Source organism: Anolis sagrei, chromosome 6, assembly GCF_037176765.1.
Source record: "Anolis sagrei isolate rAnoSag1 chromosome 6, rAnoSag1.mat, whole genome shotgun sequence".
Lineage (NCBI taxonomy): Eukaryota > Metazoa > Chordata > Lepidosauria > Squamata > Dactyloidae > Anolis > Anolis sagrei.
Genome location: NC_090026.1, coordinates 130,373,553 through 130,393,705, shown reverse-complemented (window position 1 = coordinate 130,393,705; position 20,153 = coordinate 130,373,553). Strand labels below are relative to the sequence as shown.

At 45.0% G+C, this 20,153-nt stretch overlaps 1 protein-coding gene across 2 annotated transcripts in view; it reads left to right on the top strand.

Moving 5' to 3' along the window:
* The window catches only part of LOC132779053 (protein KRBA1-like), a 58,293-nt gene that overhangs the window by 24,738 nt on the left and 13,402 nt on the right, over positions 1 to 20,153 (top strand). For both annotated transcript variants that reach the window (XM_067470415.1, XM_067470414.1), the window contains exons 6-17: positions 415 to 534; positions 3,272 to 3,412; positions 3,696 to 3,839; positions 5,277 to 5,402; positions 6,809 to 6,934; positions 8,661 to 8,828; positions 9,729 to 9,881; positions 11,228 to 11,296; positions 13,583 to 13,720; positions 14,620 to 14,796; positions 15,016 to 15,183; positions 18,624 to 18,788. In XM_067470415.1, the coding sequence (XP_067326516.1) occupies positions 415 to 534; positions 3,272 to 3,412; positions 3,696 to 3,839; positions 5,277 to 5,402; positions 6,809 to 6,934; positions 8,661 to 8,828; positions 9,729 to 9,881; positions 11,228 to 11,296; positions 13,583 to 13,720; positions 14,620 to 14,796; positions 15,016 to 15,183; positions 18,624 to 18,788 (1,695 nt within the window). The remainder of the gene's footprint in view (positions 1 to 414; positions 535 to 3,271; positions 3,413 to 3,695; positions 3,840 to 5,276; positions 5,403 to 6,808; positions 6,935 to 8,660; positions 8,829 to 9,728; positions 9,882 to 11,227; positions 11,297 to 13,582; positions 13,721 to 14,619; positions 14,797 to 15,015; positions 15,184 to 18,623; positions 18,789 to 20,153) is intronic.

Genomic DNA, 20,153 nt, shown 5'->3' with positions numbered 1-20,153 from the left:
GAAGGGGCCTGAGTTCAAGGTAGATAATCTGGTTTATCTGTTGCAGTGTAGATGGGTCTTGAGCCTTTCTTCGGAGACGGGGGTCCAGGATTTTAGAACCCCCCTAAAATCCAGGGCAGATCCACCTTTGTTGTCATTGGCCGCTTCTACACTGACCAGGTAACGCAGTTTGGATTCCATTGATCTGTATGATGTGGTCAGTGTGCAATCCTATCTCGTAATACCATTCAGTGCAGGTCAGTTAGCGTTATATGGTCAGTGTAGAGCCGGCCGTAGAGCCGCCAGTGCATTGACACTGGAGAAATAATGCCACTCGGCACTATTTGGATGTCCCTGTTCCGACTTACATACAAACCTACAGAAACTATCTTGTTTGTAACTTGGGGACGGTCTGTATTTGTTTTGTCCTTGAAGAGGAAGCTGCGGAGCCAAAGGAGAGCCAATGGGAGCCTTCGGTGACCCCGAGTCCAGTGTCCGGCCCCATTGAGGAAGAATTATGCGCAGAGCCCCAACCCCAAGACACCTGCGCCAAAGGTGAGTCCCCAAAGGAGACAGGCAGGTGACTTGGGTTATCAATGTCATTTCCTCATTGGTTCTGTTATCATCAAAACATGGGGAAAGTTTATTCACATGTTGTCAAAGGCTTTCTTGGCTGTAATCACTGGGTGTAAGTTTTCCAGGCTGCCTGGAAAATGTTCCAGAAGCATTCTCTCCTGACATTTCGCCCACATCTATGGCAGGCATCCTCAGAGGTTGAGAGGTCTGTTGGAAACTAGGCAAGTGGGGTTGATATATCTGTAGAATGATGTCCAAAGTGGGAGAATGAACTCTTCTCTGTTTGAGGCAAGTGTGAATGTTGCAATTGACCACCTTGATTAGCATTGAATAGCCTTGCAGCTGCAAAGCCTGGCTGCTTCCTGCCTGGGGGAATCCTTTGCTGGGGGGCTGTTAGTTGGCCTTGATTGTTTCTTGTCTGTAATTCCTGTGGGTTTTTGTTTAGTGTTTCTCTTTATTTACTGTCTTGTAAATAAAGCAGCCAGGCTTTGAAGCTGCAATGCCATTCAGTGCTAATGACAACATTCACACTTGCCTCCAGCAGACCAGAGTTATTTCTTCCACCCTGGACATCACAGAGATATATAAATTCCACTTGCCTTGTTTCCAACAGACCTTACAATCTGCTATAGATGTGGGTGAAACGTCAGGAGAGAATGCTTCTGGAACATAGGCAGACAGCCCGGAAAACTCACAACAACCCAGTGACTCCGGCCATGAAAGCCTTCGACAATGACGGGAGAATTCCTGATAAGAAACAATCAGGGCTAGCTAACACTTCCCAACAAAGGATTCCCACAGGCAGGAAGCAGCCAGGCTTTGAAGCTGTAAGGTCATTCAGTGCTAATCAAGCTGTCCAATGGCAACATTCACACTTCCCTCCAGCAGACCAGAGTTCTTTCTTCCACCCTCAACATTACAGAGATATATAAACCCCACTCACCTTGTTTCCAACAGATCTCACAATCTGCTATAGATGTGGGTGAAATGTCAGGAGAGAATGCTTCTGGAACATGGCCAGACAGTCAGGAAAACTCACAACAACCCAGTGACTCTGGCCATGAAAGCCTTCGACAATGACGGGGGAATTCCTGATAAGAAACAATCAGGGCTAGCTAACACTTCCCAACACAGGATTCCCACAGGCAGGAAGCAGCCAGGCTTTGAAGCTGTAAAGTCATTTAGTGCTAATCAAGCTGGCCAATGGCAACATTCACACTTGCCTCCAGCAAACTAGAGTTCTTTCTCTGGACATTACAGAGATATATCAACCCCACTTGCCTTGTTTCCAACAGACCTCACAAGCTGTTATAAATGTAGGTGAAATGTCAGGAGAGAATGCTTCTGGAATATGGCCAGACAGCCCAGAAAACTCACAACAACCCAGTGACTCTGGCCATGAAAGCCTTCGACAATGACGGGGGAATTCCTGATAAGAAACAATCAGGGCTAGCTAACACTTCCCAACACAGGATTCCCACAGGCAGGAAGCAGCCAGGCTTTGAAGCTGTAAAGTCATTTAGTGCTAATCAAGCTGGCCAATGGCAACATTCACACTTGCCTCCAGCAAACTAGAGTTCTTTCTCTGGACATTACAGAGATATATCAACCCCACTTGCCTTGTTTCCAACAGACCTCACAAGCTGTTATAGATGTGGGTGAAATGTCAGGAGAGAATGCTTCTGGAACATGGCCAGACAGCCCGGAAAACTCACAACAACCCAGTGACTCCGGCCATGAAAGCCTTCGACAATGACAGGGGAATTCCTGACAGGAAACAATCAGGGCCAGCTAACACCTCCCAACAAAGGATTCCCACAGGCAGGAAGCAGCCAGGCTTTGAAGCTGTAAAGTCATTTAGTGCTAATCAAGCTGGCCAATGGCAACATTCACACTTGCCTCCAGCAAACCAGAGTTCTTTCTCTGGACATTACAGAGATATATCAACCCCACTTGCCTTGTTTCCAACAGACCTCACAACCTGCTATAAATGTGGGCGAAATGTCAGGAGAGAATGCTTCTGGAACATGGCCAGACAGCCCGGAAAACTCACAACAACCCAGTGACTCTGGCCATGAAAGCCTTCAACAATGACGGGGGAATTCCTGACAGGAAACAATCAGGGCTAGCTAACACTTCCCAACAAAAGATTCCCACAGGCAGGAAACAGCCAGGCTTTCAAGCTGTAAGGTCATCAAGCTGGCCAATGGCAACATTCATACTTGCCTCCAGCAGACCAAAATTCTCTCTCCCATCCTGGAGATCATTCTATAGATATATCAACCCCACTTGCCTAGTTTCCAACAGACCTTGCAACCTCTGAGGATGCCTGCCATAGATGTGGGCAAAATGTCAGAGGAGAATGCTTCTGGAACATGGCCAGGCAGCCCAGAAAACTCACAGCAACCCTGCAAAAATTTGGGCTTTGCAGGAGGAACATCATCATTACAATAGTTTCCCATTAATATGAGTCTCAGCCATTTCAATGTAGTTTGTGGTAGCCACAAAAACAACAACTTTTCCGAAGTGAAACAACTACTTTCAGAGTAAGGACCCGCACAACTAAGTAGGAAATAACACTTTCAAACCAAGTCTGAATCCAAACCACTATAATTCCTGTAATTCCATTGCATTGAGTGGTGCCAGACCGGATTCCTTTTGCAATAGACGCATCCTTGGTGTAATCTGGTGTTGTGTGTTTGCTTTGTTGTGGCAGATACAACTTCGGAGAAGGAGGAGGAGGAGGAGGATATAGAATGCGGAAAGCAGGAAAAGGGATCTGTAGTTGGATTTGCAAGCGGAGACATCGAACCAAGCAGTGCAAAGGCTGGCGTCGAGGAAGAACAGTGCCATCAAGGTAAACTTCAATGGAGGAAATGAGTCTACACCACCAAGCATGGGCCAACTTGGGCTTTCCCTCCAGGTGTTTTGGACTCCAACTCCCACAATTCCTAACAGCCTACCGGCTGTTAGGAATTGTGGGAGTTGGAGTCCAAAACACTTGGAGGGAGGGCCCAAGTTGGCCCATGGCAGGTCTACACTACACCACGGATGATGGACCCTTTAAAGTTCGGACTAAAATCCGGAACGGATTCCTCTCCCTCCCCACTGACCTCCCTCTTCTCTCATTCCTGCTTTAGGAAGGAAACCGGAAGAGAAGCCCCTCCGCGGCCTCCTGAAGTGCCTGAAGGAGCTCATTGTCCATCATCCCCAACCAACGTCTCAAAGAGAGACCCTCGTCCAGAGGAGGGAAGTCGGGAGCGGAGGGTCTCCTCCCATCCAAGGTGTGTTGTGTCTGAATTGCATATAGATCTCGTTTGCGGTGACATGCTGTGCTTTTGTGTCAGTATAACAACAAAAAAAAATCAAATGTTCTAATTGTATTAACATTACGCATGAATTGTCGTTGTTTACAATAATAACAACAAAACATTCCAATTGTTTGTATTGATATTACTCTTGAGTTGTTTTAATGTACAACAACAGTCAATAATCGATCAATTTTGATCTCTTAATATTATCGATCACTAATCGATCAGTCTTGATCTCCCAGTATTATTGATCAATAATAATCTCTTGTTATTATTGATCAATAATAAATCAACCTTGATCTGTCAATACTATCGATCAATAATAGATCAACCTTGATCTGTCAATATTATCGATCAATAATCAAACGATCTTGATGTCTCAATCTTATCAATCAATAATCGATCGACCTTGACCTCTCAATATTATTGATCAATAATCGATCAACCTTGATTTCTCAGTATTATCAATCACTAATTGATCAGTCTTGATCTCGCAATATTATTGATCAATAATCAATCTCTCGATATTATCAATCAATAAGAGATCAATCTTCATCTGTCAATATTATTGATCAATAATCGGTCAACCTTGATTTCTCAATATTATCAATCACTAATTGATCAGTCTTGATCTCCCAGTATTATTGATCAATAATCAATCTCTCAATATTATCAATCAATAAGAGATCAACCTTGATCTGTCAATATTATTGATCAATAATTGGTCAACCTTGATTTCTCAATATTATCAATCACTAATTGATCAGTCTTGATCTCCCAGTATTATTGATCAATAATCAATCTCTCGATATTATCAATCAATAAGAGATCAACCTTGATCTGTCAATATTATTGATCAATAATCGGTCAACCTTGATTTCTCAATATTATCAATCACTAATTGATCAGTCTTGATCTCCCAATATTATTGATCAATAATCAATCTCTCGATATTATCAATCAATAAGAGATCAACCTTGATCTGTCAATATTATTGATCAATAATCGGTCAACCTTGATTTCTCAATATTATCAATCACTAATTGTGATCTCCCAATATTATTGATCAATAATCAATCTCTCGATATTATCAATCAATAAGAGATCAACCTTGATCTGTCAATATTATTGATCAATAATAGATCAACCTTGATCTGTCAGTGTTATTGATCAATAATCAATCATTCTTGATCTCTCAATATTATTGATCAATAATCGATCAATCTTGATCTCTCCAGGGATTTCTAGTTCCTCCAGTGCACTTTTTGCTAGAGATTCCTATAGAAAACATATTAACCAATTCCATGAATAATAATAGTAGACTGCTAAAGTCAAACCTGCAAAAAAGGAAGGGTCGGTTTTGTTTTAATTTCCCAATTTAATGTCCGAATTGTACATGTCTCTACTCAGTTAAAACAGAAGCCATGGAAGAGGAGCATCTTGCCCATCATCCACAATGGGAAGGAGCTGGTCTTCCCATCCATCCCAATGGCAAACTCTTCATTTCCCAGAAAGAGGACAGTCTGCTTTCAAGAGGTAAGTTTTCCATTATAATTCATGCTTTCTAAAATAATAATAATAATAATAATAATAATAATAATAATAACAACTTTACTTAGGTGATCCCTCGTTGTCCGAGTAGTATAGTCTTCCAGGATCAGTATTCTTGTGGATCCGTAGGTGACTGTGGAGCCCTATTCCTCATCTGCATTTTCTCCCACAGTGAGGGCATTGGTTTCCAGGTGGAAGGTGGTCCCAGTTGGGGTTGGCTTGACGCGCCTTCCTCTTGGCACGTTTCTCCCTTTTGCCCTCCATTCGTGCCTCTTCAAATTCTTCAGCACTGCTGGTCACAGCTGACCTCCAGCTGGAGCGTTCAAGGGCCAGGGCTTCCCAGTTCTCAGTGTCTATGCCACAGTTTTTAAGGTTGGCTTTGAGCCCATCTTTGAATCTGTTTTCCTGCCCACCAACATGATTTCCATTCTTGAGTTCGGAATAGAGCAACTGTTTTGGGAGATGGTGGTTGGGCATTTGGACAACATGGCCAGTCCTGTGGAGTTGATGGCAGCCACCTCTCTACAAAAGTCAACATAGACACCGAAATAAAACACCGCCTGAGCTCTGCAAGTGCAACATTCTTCCAAATGAAGCAGAGAGTGTTTGAGGACCGGGACATCCGTAGAGAGACCAAGGGGCTTGTTTATAAAGCTATTGTCCTCCCAACCCTGCTGTATGCCTGCGAGACGTGGACTGTCTACAGACGTCACATGCAACTCCTGGAATGGTTCCATCAGTGTTGCCTCCGGAAAATCCTGCAAATCTCTTGGGAAGACAGGCAGGGAAAGGTCAGCGTGCCGGAAGAAGCAAAGACCACCAGCATTGAAGCGATGGTCCTCCGCCATCAGCTCCTCTGGACTGGCCACGTTATCTGGATGCCCGACCACCGTCTCCCAAAACAGTTGCTCTACTCCGAACTCAAGAATGGAAAATTGAATGTTGCTGGGCAGGAAAAGAGATTCAAAGATGGGCTCAAAGCCAACCTTAAAAACTCTGGCATAGACACTGAGAACTGGGAAGCCCTGGCCCTTGAGCACTCCAGCTGTAGGTCAGCTGTGACCAGCAGTGCTGCAGAATTTGAAGAGGCACAAATGGAGGGTGAAAGAGAGAAACTTGCCAAGAGGAAGGTGCATCAAGCCAACCCCAACCGAGACATAATAAAAAGCCATTTTTGAAAGCCATTTTTGCTTGATATGGGTATTTAATATTTTCTTTGATTTCTGGTTGCTTTGGTTGTTTTGGTTTCAGTCTGCACTTAACAGCATTGATTGTTTGTTATCAACCGCCCCGAGTATTGAATAGGATAGGAGTGACTTTAGGGCGAGTGTCCAGTGCAAAATTTATGTAAACAAACCCTTGTGTTTCATTTTGATTTGGAATTTCGACAGTGAAAGTCAAGCAGGAGACGGACAGCCCTTCTCTCCGATACCCGAATGGATTCAGCACCCATAATATCCCTAGAATCGTCGACCAAAGAAAGAGAAGCAAAGAAATTGGTTCCTTGGGCCTCAAAAGTAAGAGAGATCCTTTCTGGGTGGTTGCCTTGGCAGTGTTGAATGCAAAAGGCCTAGGATGGACTAGATGACCTTTGGAGTCCCCAACGGATTACGGACTGCCTTGGAGGGGTTGTCTTCTTCGGCTATCCTTAAATACAATATCTATGACCATCTATTGCAGTGGTCCTCAACGTTCTTAATGCCGTGACCCCTTAATACAGCCCCCCATTTTGTGGTGACCCCCAACCATAAAATTATTTTCGTTGCTACTTCGTGACTGTAATTTTGGCTGCTGTTATGAATTATAGAATCATAGAATCATTGAGTTGGAAGAGACCTCATGGGACATCCAGTCCAACCCCATTCTGCCAAGAAGCAGGAATATTGCATGCAAATCACCCCTGACAGATGGCCATCCAGCCTCTGTTTAAAATGTAATGTAAATATCTGATTCCAGAATGTATTTTCATTCACCGGACCAAATTTGGCACAAATACCTCATACATCCAAATTTGAATACCGGTGGGGTTGGGGGTTGGATTGATTTTTATCATTTGGGAGTTGTAGTTGCTGGGATTTATAGTTAACCTGCAATCAAAAAGCATTCTGAACTCCACCAATGATGGAATTGAACTAAACTTGGCACTCAGAATTCCCATGACCAACAGAAAATAATGGAAGAATTTGATGAGCATGGACCTTGGGTTTTGGAGTTGTAGTTCACCCACAGCCAGAGAGTACTGTGGACTCAAACAATGATGGATCTGAACCAAACTTGTCACAAATACTCAATATGTCCAAATGTGAGCACTGGTGGTGTTTGGGGAAAACAAACCTTGGCATTTGGGAGTTGTAGTTGCTGGGATTTATAGTTCACCTACAATCAAAGAGCATTCTGAACCCCACAAATGATAGAATTGGGCCAAACTTCCCACACAGATTCTTGATGCCCAACAGAAAATATTGTGTTTTCTGATGGTCTCTGGCGACCCCTCTGACATCCCCTCACGACCCCTTCAGGGGTCCTGACCCCAAGGTTGAGAAACACTGATCTTTGATGATGTTTCCCTGCATGGTAGAATAGGGTTGGATTGGATGACCTTTGGGGTCCCCTTCCAACTCTATTGGATGTAGAACAGGCATGGGCCAACTTGGGCCCTCCAGGTGTTTTGGACATCGACTCCCACAATTCCTAACAGCCTTCCGGCTGTTAGGAATTGTGGAAGTCAAAGTCCAAAACACTTGGAGGGCCCAAGTTGGCCCATGCCTGATGTAGAACTTCCTTGGAAGGTGGTGGACTGTAAACAGAAATCCTATGATGAACTTTCCCCATTTTTTTTGTGATAGAACCAATTAGGAAATGCACAAAACACTATTATAACAAAAATTGTGTTATAATAGATTGTTGTAGGTTTTCTCGGGCTACATGGCCATGGTCTAGAGGCATTCTCTCCTGACGTTTCGCCTGCATCTATGGCAAGCATCCTCAGAGGTTGTGAGGCCTCACTACCTCTGAGGATTCTTGCCATAGATGCAGGCGAAACGTCAGGAGAGAATGCCTCTAGACCATGGCCATATAGCCCGAAAAAACCTACAACCACCCAGTGATTCCAGCCATGAAAGCCTTCGACAATACATGTGTTATAATAGTGTTCTGTGCATAATATGATTGTGTTATAATGAAGTCTATCGATTGCTCCTTGGTGTTTTCCTTCCAACACAACCATTCTGCATTCTGATATAGTCAAGCAGGAACCGAATGAGGATGGATTGGAGCAGCCCCCTTTTCCAGCCCAGAGGAGACCCCCAGGAGAAGAGGAAGAGGAAGGGCCGTATCCACACTCCAGGGTCTCGAGTAGCGGCAGCGCAGAAGCTAGCATGGATCCAGGCCTTTGGGTCCCATATTCGGAAGGTGAGACATAGTCTTCTTCTGTGTGCCCAGGGGGGAATCTCTCATTTGGTATCAGCCATGGATTGAGGTTCTGGGTTTGAGCCTGCCACTTTTGGACTCTCGCTTGCTGAGGTGTTCCAGCGAGTGTCTCTCTAGGTCTATTTCTTGATTTAAGTCATTGACATGCTGGCTGATACCCAAACAAGGGATGAGCTGGAGATGTCACTGCCTTAGTCCTTTCACTGTTGGCTGCTACTTCCCGGCGGATGTCAGGTGGTGCAATATCGGCCAAGCAGTGTAATTTCTCCAGTGGTGTGGGGCACAGACACCCTGTGATAATGCGGCATGTCTCATTAAGACCCACATCCACTGTTTTAGCGTGTTGAGATGTGTTCCACACTGGCCATGCGTACTCAGCAGCAGAGTAGCATAGCGCAAGGGCAGATGTCTTCACTGTGTCTGGTTGTGATCCCCAGGTTGTGCCAGTCAGCTTTCGTATGATATTGTTTCTTGCACCCACTTTTTGCTTGATGTTCAGGCAGTGCTTCTTGTAGGTCAGAGCACGGTCCAGGGTGACTCCCAGGTATTTGGGTGCGCTGCAATGCTCCAGTGGGATTCCTTCCCAGGTAATAATCCTCAGAGCTCGGGATGCGTGTCTGTTCTTTAGGTGAAACTAGGCACATGTCTGTGTTTTAGATGGATTAGGGATCAGCTGGTTTTCCCTGTAATAGGCAGTGAGAGCACCTAGAGCTTCGGAGAGCTTCTGCTCAACCATCTCAAAGCTCCCTGCTTGAGCAGTAATGGCACGATCATCAGCATAGATGAAACTCTCTGTCAATATAAATATAATAATGTAAAATGCCTGCTTTAAAGGGAACTTGGAAGCGATTGAGATTGTTTCTGGACATCTCTTTTCTGCAGAGTGGAGCCCGGCGACCAGCCCTCTCCACGGCCTCCTGAAATGCCTGAAGGGAATCCCCGTCCCGCGGCCCCCCGTTTCCGGGATGTTCTTGGGGAAAAGAGGGGCAGGAGAAGGGAAAGAGAGGAGGAAAGGAGGAAGAAGGGCAAGGCTGGGTAAGTTGGCAATGAAGGGAGGAGGAACCGGGTGCAAAACGTTGGAGGAAGCGCTTCCGTAAGCAAACACAGTTTGTGCTCTATTTTAGGGAAGAGGGGAAATGGGAATAATCTGTACTTTTGAGTCTATAGCAGTGTTTCTCATCCTGGGAGTCGGGACCCCTGAGGGAGTCGTGAGGGGGTGTCAGAGGGGTCGCCAAAGACCATCAGAAAACACAATATTTTCTGTTGGGCATCAGGAATCTGTGTGGGAAGCTTGCCCCAATTCTATCATTTGTGGGGTTCAGCATGCTCATTCAAATCACCCCTGACAGATGGCCATCCAGCCTCTGCTTAAAAGCTTCCAAAGAAGGAGCCTCCACCACGCTCCGGGGTAGAGAGTTCCACTGCTCAACAGCTCTCACAGTCAGGAAGTTCTTCCTCATGTTCAGATGGAATCTCCTTCCTTGTAGTTTAAAGCCATTGTTCCGCGTCCTGGTCTCCAAGGAAGCAGAAAACAAGCTTGCTCCCTCCTCCCTGTGGCTTCCTCTCACATATTTATACATAGCTATCATATCTCCTCTCATCTTTCTCTTCTTCAGGCTAAACATGCCCAGCTCCCCAAGCCGCTCCTCATAGGGCTTGTTCTCCAGACCCTTGATCATTTGAGTTGCCCTCCTCTGGACACATTCCAGCTTGTCAATATCTCTCTTGAATTGTGGTGCCCAGAATTGGACACAATATTCCAGATGTGGTCTAACCAAAGCAGAATAGAGGGGTAGCATTACTTCCCTGGACCTAGACACTATGCTCCTATTGATGCAGGCCAAAATCCCATTGGCTTTTTTTGCCGCCACATCACATTCCTGGCTCATGTTTAACTTGTTGTCCACGAGGACTCCCAGATCTTTTTCACACGTACTGCTCTCGAGCCAGGCATTGTCCCCCATTCTGTATCTTTGCATTTCGTTTTTCCTGCCTAAGTGGAGTATCTTGCATTTGTCCCTGTTGAACTTCAATTCTCCTTGCTTCCAGTGTTTGATTGGATAAAGAAACCCTGGAGGTTTTTGCTCCATTTGGGAATAGAGGGACACGACAACACTGTTGAATGGTTTCCCTAGCTCCATGCTATGGAATCCTGGGAGCTATAGTTTGGCGAGTCATGTGCATTCTTTAGCAGAGGAGGCTGAAGTCTTTGCAAAACTCCCATGGTTCTGTAGCATTGGGTCAGTAAGTGCGGTCAAATTGCATTTGTTTTGCAGTGTAGATGCACCCTGAATTGTAGCTCTGTGTGTGTCAATGTAGATGGTATTCTGCTCAAAAATATAACACTGCTGGACTCATCCTGTCTTTCTCTTTCCCTCCAGAATGCAGTGAATGGGCAACCCCAGAGAAGACGCCCCATTGCCCCACATCGCCAGCGGCATCCAGCTGTGGTAAGGGGCCCAAACACATTGCAACATTCACACTTGCTTCAAATAGACAAAGGTTCTTTCTCCGACCTGGACATTATTCCACAGGTGTATATACACTCCACTGGCCTGATTTCCGACAGACCTCTGAACAAACATCTGAAGATGCTGGTGAAATGTCATTTTGAAACAAGTGTGGATGTTGCAATTAGCAAGCTTTTTTAAAAAAATAAGTTTTTATTAAGCACAAAAAAAGGTTTTATTTACATACGGTTTGCGATTCAGTTTAACTTTCTTAATTAGTCTATTCCCCTCATTTTGCCTTATTCTTACATTCTTCTTGACTTATCATACTCCTCAAGCAAATTCCAATTTGTCCATTTTGTCACCTTTCCTGAATTCTTCTTTTAAAAGTAAGTTAATTTGCCCATATTTTTTATTTCTCTCAATTTAATTATCCAGCTTTCAATATCAGGTGCCTTTTCAAGTTTCCAATGTTTTGCAAAAGAGATTCTCGCTGCCGTAGTCATATATGTAAATAATCTGCCCTTATTTTCATCCAGAGACAGTTCTGAGTCTGTAATGCCCAGAAAATAGTACTCTGTTTTTTTCCTGGAAGTTCATTTTAAGTATTTTTTGAGATCCGTCATGCATTTCTTTCCAATATTTAGAAGCTGCTTTGCAAGACCACCGCATGTGGAAAAAACTCCCATCATGGTCTTGGCATTTCCAACATTTTTTTGGTACATTTTTGTATATCTGGCCTAATTAGCAATTAGTAAGCTTGAATAGCATTGAATAACATTGTAGCTGCAATGTCAATCAGTGAGGGTATCTGCATAGAAGTAGCCTGGCCTCTGTTGCCTGGAGGCCCCCCTTTTTGGGTTAACTAGCACTTGATTGCTTGCTGTCGGGAGTTCTCCTGTTACTGAAACGTGTTCCTTATGTCCTGTCTTGATTCTAATGTTTGTTTTTTTTCATACTGGTAACCAGATTTTATTCATTTGCATAGTTTCCTCCTTTCGGTTGAAATTGTCCATGTGCTTCTTGTGGATTTCAAGGGCTTCTCTGTGTTGTCTTGCCATGTACAGTGTTCCCTCACTTATTGCGGGTGTTACATTCCAGGACTACCCTGGAATGTTTTTTCACTCCCTCCATTCTCCAACCTAATCTGGCTTCTCAGGAAAACTCCCCATTGGCCAAAGGCCATTTCCTTAGAGAACCGGTTTCACTATCCCTGGTTGCTTGGGAATCATCACAGGAATACAAAATACTGTCTAGATTTTCTGTGTTCTCAAATAATATTTATTTATTTATTTATTTACAGTATTTTATATTCCGCCCTTCTCACCCCGCAGAGGACTCAGGGCGGATTACAATGTACACATACATGGCAAACATTCAATGCCAAAGACACACAACAGATATAGACAGACAGTCAGAGGCTATTTAACTTTTTCTGGCCGTCAGGAGAGCTGTCGCTTTCATCGTCCATCTGCGACACTGATGAAGTACTTCCGCATTCCCTGCATGTTTTTGCTGGAGTCTTCTTTATGGCGTCGTAAATTAGTTAAATTAGCCTCCCCATACATAGGTAGTACCTAATTTTCCTACTTGACAGATTCAACTGTCTTTCGGGTTGCAAAGGTCGACAACAAGCTACACAATCGGTCAAAAGCTCACTCTGTCCCGGGCTGGCTTCAAACTCATGACTTTTTGGTCAGAAGTGATCTTAATACAGCTGACACAGCTTGTGGACCTATGGCATTTTATGTTTGTCATGTACAGTGTTCCCTCACTTATCGCGGGTGTTACATTCCAAGACCACCCCGGAATGTTTTTTCACTCCCTCATTCTCCAACCTAATCTGGCTTCTCGGGAAAACTCTCCATGAGATCATGCCGAACGCACCTGGACTTCAAGGTCTTTCCACGAATTCTCTCAGATTGTCTAATTAGTCTATTTTTCACTCCCTCCATTCTCCAACCTAATCTGGCTTCTTGGGAAAACTCCCCATCAGCCAAAGGCCATTTTCTAAGAGAACCGATTTCACTATCCCTGGTTGCTTGGGAATCATCACAGGAATGCAAAACTGTTGGTTCATCAGGTGCTCTGCTATGGCTGACTTCTCGGGTTGAATCAATCTGCAGTGCTTTTCGTGTTCCTTGATTTATGTCTGGGCATTGCTATGTTGGGTGGTCCCTATGTAAACTTGTCCACAGCTTCACGGTAGTAGTAGTCACTGCAGTAGACTCCTGCAGTGGTGAGAGGACTTTGTTGACTTTGATCCACAACCGTTTCCCCTGTTAGGATCGGGCAACGCTTTGCAAGGCCTGAAGGATCTCCCTCTTCACGCAACCCCAAGCCAGCCCTGTTCGCCAGCCCTCTGCTCCTCCATCGGCAGCTCCCCAGACAGACTTCCCAGACAGATCCCGGAGAAAGCGAAAGGTATGAGAAAGGATGGTGTTGAGCATCTTTCCCATGGCAAGCTTTTCCCCCATGTGGTGCATTCCGCAAAGTCTTGTTTTCATTGGAATCTATACCGCAATGTCATTTGGCAATAATAATAATAATAATAATAATAATAATAATAATAATAATTTCTTATCTACCTCTCCTTTTGGCTCAAGATGGGTCACAGTACAGTCAACACACACAAACATTATTATTATTATACCACAATCTCATTTGGTAATAATAATAATAATAATTTCTTATCTACCTCTCCTTTTGGCTCTAAACACACAAATATTATTATTATTATGTTTGTTTATATCCTGCTTTTTATCTCCCTAAGGCAATGTTTCATAACCTTGCAAATACCTAATATGCCCAAATTTGCATATTGGTGGGGTTGAGGGAGATTGATTTTGTCATTTGGGAGTTGTAGTTGCTTGGATTTGTAGTTCACCTTGGGCATTGACCTTGAGTTTTGGAGTTGTAGTTTACCTACATCTAGGAAGAGCACTATGGACTCAAACAATGATGGATCTGGACCAAACTTGGCACGAATACTCAATAGGCCCAAATGTGAACACTGGTCGAGTTTGGGGAAAATAGACCTTGACATTTGGGAGTTGTAGTTGCTGGGGTTTATAGTTCACCTACAATCAAAGATCATTCTGAACCCCACCAATGATAGAATTGGGGCAAACTTCCCACATGGAACCCCCATGACCAACAGAAAACAAATGTGTTTTCTGATGGTCTTTGGCGACCCCTCTGACACCCCTCGCAACCCCTCCAGGGGTCGCGACCCCCAGGTTGAGAAACACTGCTGTATACTCTCTGGAAGCAGCCCCGAATCCCATTGGTAAATGTGTATTTCAATCCGTTTCTTCTTGCAGGACCTGGTCGATGCAGCGCCCCTCTGCAAGAGATGGAGAGATGCCTGAGAGAGCTGCCCATCGGTTCGCAAAGCCAGGCCTCGTCCCCAGCGGTCAGTTCCTCCTCCTTCGGCGGATCCCCAGACGGACTCCATTGCTGGACGCCAGACGCCGGGAGGTGGCCGCGGAAGGAGGAAGGTGAGGGAATCGGGGGGCAAAATGCACCCTGGGAGATGTTTCCCTCCAGGTGTTTTGGACTACAACTCCCACAATTCCCTCACTGCACAAATTAGCAGGAAATAACACTTTCGAACCAGGAATAGAACATATTGTGACATAATGTTGTTGTTGCATGCACCCAAGCAATGATCGATCTTGCAGCTTGGATAAATAAAAGCAAAACATGTCTCCCCATAGGAATGAGCCGCAACAGCACCCCTTTGCAAGACCTGGAGCGTTGTTTGAAAGACCTGGCTCCAAGCGGTCAACCAGGTTCACCAGCCGTCAGTTCGTCCATCCATGGATCCCCAGGTGGACCCCAAAGGTGGACACCAGAGCCTTGCAGGTGGAGCCAGAAGGAGGAAGGTGGGAACAAGGATCGGTCACTTTGAGCATGGACTTACATCAGGCATGGGCCAACTTCTGCCCTCCCTCCAGGTGTTTTGGACTTCCATAATTCCTAACAGCTGGAATTGTTGGAGTTGAAGTCCAAAACACCTGGAGAGGAGGCCGAAGTTGGCCCATGCCTGCCATATAAATATACATTGTAAAATATAATTTATTATAATGCAATACATGGAGCGAGAGTTGCCAGATGTTCAAGCTGGGTTCAGAAAAGGCAGAGGAACGAGAGACCAGACGGCCAATATCCGGATGCTGGAGAATGGAGAAAGGCAGGGAGTTTCAGAAAAACATCTACTTCTGCTTCATTGACTACTCTAAAGCCTTTGACTGTGTGGATCATCATAAATTGTGGCAAGTTCTTGGTGGGATGGGCATCCCAAGCCCCCTTCCCTCTCTCCTGAGGAATCTGTACAAGGACCAAGGAGCAACAGTCAGAACTGACCACGGAACAGGAGACGGGTTCAAGACTGGGAAAGGCGTACGGCAAGGCTGCATCCTCTCACCCAACCTTTTTAACGTGTATGCAGAACACATCATGCGATGTGCGGGGCTTGATGAATGCAAGGCTGGGGTGGAAATTGCTGGAAGAAACATGAACAACCTCAGATATGCAGATGACACCACTCTGATGGCCGAAAGCGAGGAGGAGCTGAGGAGCCTTCTAATCAAGGTGAAAGAAGAAAGCGCAAAAGCCGGGTTGCAGCTAAATGTCAAAAAAAACCAAGATTATGGCAACAAGAATGATATCCCTGGTTGCTTGGGAATCATCACAGGAATGCAAAACAGAGGGAGAAAAGGTGGAGGCCGTGATAGACTTTGTATTTCTAGGTGCAAAGATGACTGCAGATGCAGACTGTGGCCAAGAAATCAGGAGACGGATAAAATAGTAAAGAGCAGAGACATCAGACTGGCAACAAAGATCCATTGCCTAGTCAAAGCCATGGTCTTCCCTGTAGTCACCTACGGATGTGAGAGCTGGACCTTCGGGAAGGCTGAGTGAAGGAAGAGAGATGCTTTTGAGCTGTGGTGCTGGAGGAAAGTGCTGAGAGTGCCTTGGACTGCGAGAAGATCCAACCAGTCCATCCTCCAGGAAAGAAAGCCCGACTGCTCACTGGAGGGAAGGAGACGAGAGACAAAGTGGAAGTCCTTTGGCCACATCATGAGGAGACAGCAAAGCCTAGAGAAGGGAATGATGCTGGGGAAGGTGGAAGGCAAAAGGAAGAGGGGCCCACCAAGGGCAAGATGGATGGATGGCATCCTTGAAGTGACTGGACTGACCTTGAAGGAGCTGGGGGTGGTGACAGCCGACAGGGAGCTCTGGCGTGGGCTGGTCCATAAGGTCACGAGTCAGAGACGACTGAACAAATGAACAACAACATAATGCAATAATAAATATAATGCAATAATATTTATGACCTATCTCTTCTAGAAGGCCTTTCATCTTATGTTTACGTCCATGTATTTTAATATGTATTTTGTAGAAATTTCTTTTAATGTGCATATTTTATAGAATGTTTTAAGTGATTATGTTTTAATGGTTTTTTAACTGTCAACGTTGTCTCCTCTGAGAAGCATAAGACCAACACCGCTAATTTAAGCCCAACTAAATAGCCATGAGATCATGCCGAACGCACCTGGGCTTCAAGGTCTTCCCACGAATTCAAAATTCAGCATTTCTCAATCTTACTAATGCTGCGACCCCTTAATTCAGTTCCTCGTGTTGTGGTGACCCCCAACCATAATACTATTTTTGTCGCTACTTCATAACTGTCATTTTGCTCCTGTTATGAATCGTAATATAAATATCTGATATGCAGGATGTATTTTCATTCACTGGACCAAATTTGGCACAAATATCCAATACGCCCAAATTTGAATACTGGTGGGTTTGTGGGGATTGATTTTTGTTATTTGGGAGTTGTAGTTGCTGGGATTTATAGTTCACCTACAATCAAAGAGCATTCTGAACTCCACTAATGATGAAATTGAACTAAACTTGGCATACAGAACTCCCATTACTAATAGAAAATACTGGAAGGATTTGATGGGCATTGAGTTTTGGAGTTGTAGTTCACTTACATCCAGAGAGCACTCTGGACTCAAACAATGATCAATCTGGACCAAACTTGGCATGAATGCTCAATATGGCCAAATGTGAACAGTGGTGGAGTTTGGTGAAAATAGACTTGACATTTGGGAGCTATAGTTGCTGGGATTTACAGTTCACCTGCTATCAAAGAGCATTCTGAACCCCACCAATGATAGAATTGAGCCAAACTTCCCACACGGAACCTCCATGACCAACAAAAAATACTGTGCTTTCTGATGGTCCTTGACAACCCCTCTGACACCCCCTCGTGACCCCTCCAGGAGTCCCGACCCCCATGTTGAGAAACGCTGCTCTAATTAGTCTATTTTTCACTCCCTCCATTCTCCAACCTAATCTGGTTTATCGGGAAAACTCCCCATTGGCCAAAGGCCATTTCCTAAGAGAACCGCTTTCACTATCCCTGGTTGCCTGGGCCCCACAATTGAAGAGAGATATTGACAAGCTGGAATGTGTCCAGAGGACAGCGACTAAAATGATAAAAGTTCTGGAGAACAAGCCCTATGAGGAACGGCTTAAGGAGCTGGGCATGTTTAGCCTGAAGAAGAGAAGGCTGAGAGGGGATATGATAGCCATGTATAAATATGTGAGAGGAAGCCACAGGGAGGAGGAGGGAGCAAGCTTGTTTTCTGCTTCCCTGGAGACTAGGACGCGGAACAATGGCTTCAAACTACAAGAGAGGAGATTCCATCTGAACATGAGGAAGAACTTCCTGACTGTGAGAGACGTTCAGCAGTGGAACTCTCTGCCCCGCAGTGTGGTGGAGGCTCCTTCTTTGGAAGCTTTTAAACAGGGGCTGGATGGCCATCTGTCAGGGGTGATTTGAATGCAATATTCCTGCTTCTTGGCAGAATGGGGTTGGACTGGATGGCCCATGAGGTCTCTTCCAACTCTTAGATTCTATGAATGCAAAACCTCATCTCTCCTAGCACTGACAGACTCATCACTTTGAAATGCATCAGTCCCCTCATCTTCCAACATGTCAGAAAAGCCAGAGAAACCCTCAGCCGCTTGCTGAGCTACAACAATGCTATAGAAACATTTGGCAGCACAGGAAAAGATGTTGTTTATGATGACATGGAATGCTCTCATTCTCATTTGATGATGGACACATGCCAGTAAGACTTTCAGGAGCAAAACGCTTGCTGAATGTTACTAATGAAAACTTTGGCACCCTTGCCTTCTGCCGCAGGTGGCTATTGGCTAGCTCATCGGGAGAAAGTAAATATTTAATGGCAAAAAAATATTCCAAAATTTAGGGGGGAAATTATTTTGCCTTGCCTTGTCTCCATAGGTCCCAGTCACAAAGGCACTCCTCTGCAGGGTCTGGAGAACTTCCTGAAGGAGCTTCCCGGGACTACGAAGAGCCCCTTCTTGCCGGCCATGGGCTCCACCATTGGAAGCTCATCCAATAGTCATCCCAGGCAAGGCGGCAGGCAGTGCTCTCCAAAGGAGGAAGGTAATGCCATGACTCGATTTTTAAGACATGTGTCTTTGGGGATCTCTGCATCGACAATGGGTCAAACTAGATGCTGTTGCATTAGGTCCCATCCAGATACACTAGCCTTGGATGTCCAGGGAGCCAATGGGCCAAGCAGAGAGACCTTAAACCAAACTTTTGCAGCTCTGCAGTAATAAGGGGTGGAAATTAAAAAAGCTAAACCTCTTGGGTCTGCAGATAGGTTTTGTCCCCTCACATTCCCAGCCAGGTATACTCAATGATTAACTAGGATTCCTGCTGCTGCTGTTGTTGTTGTTGTTGTTGTTGTGTGCCTTCAAGTCATTTCTCACTCAGTGCGACCCTTCCCTCTCTTTTTTCTCCCTCCCTCCCTTCCTTCCTTTACCTTTCTTCTTTTTCTCCCTTCTTCCTTCCTTCCTCTTCTTTTTCTCTTTCCCTCCCTCCTTCCTTCTCTTTTTTCGCCTTCCCTCCCTCCCTTTCTTTTCTTTCTCTCTCATCTTTTTATCCCTCCTTCCTTCTCTTTTTTCTCTCTCCCTCCCTCCCTCCCTCCCTCCCTCCCTCCCTCCCTTCTTTCTCTTTCTCTCCCTCCCTCCCTCCCTCCCTCCTTCCTTCCTTCCTTCCTTCCTTCCTCTTTCTCTCTCTCTCTCTCCTTTTTCTCCCTCCCTCCTTCCTTCTCTTTTTCCTTTCTCCCCTTCTTTCTCTTTCTCTTTCTCCTTTCTCTTCCTTCCTCCTTCCTTCTCTTTTTCCTTCCTTCCTTCCTTCCTTCCTTCCTTCCTTCCTTTCTTTCCCTTTCTTCTTTCTCTCCCTTCTTCTCCCTCCCTCCCTGCCTTTCTTTTCTCTCTCTCTCTCCTTTTTCTCCCTCCCTCCTTCCTTCTTTTTTCTACCTTCCTTCCTTCCTTCCTTCCTTCCTTCCTTCCTTCCTTCCTTCCTTTCTCCTTCTCTTTCTCTTTCTTTCTCTCCCTCCCTCCTTCTCTTTTTCCTCTCTCCCTTCCTGCCTTCCTTCCTCCCTTCCTTCCTTCCTTCCTTCCTTTCTCTCTCTCTTCTTTTTCTCCCTCCCTCCCTCCATTCCATTCTCTTTCTTCTTTCTCTTCCTCCCTCCTCCCTTCTCTTTTTCCTTCCTTCCCTTTCTTCTTTCTCTCCCTTCTTCCTTCCTCCTCTTTTTCCTCCCTCCCTCCCTCCCTCCCTTCTTTTTCTCTTTCACTCCCTTCTTTCCTTCTCTTTTTTCTCCCTCTCTCCGTTCCTTTCTCTCTCTCTCTCTCTTCTTTTTCTCCCTCCCTTCTTCCTTCTCTTTTTCCTCCCTCCCTTCTTTCCTCCCTTTCTTTTTTTCTCCCTCCCTTTTTTCTTCCATCCTTCCTTCCTTCCTCT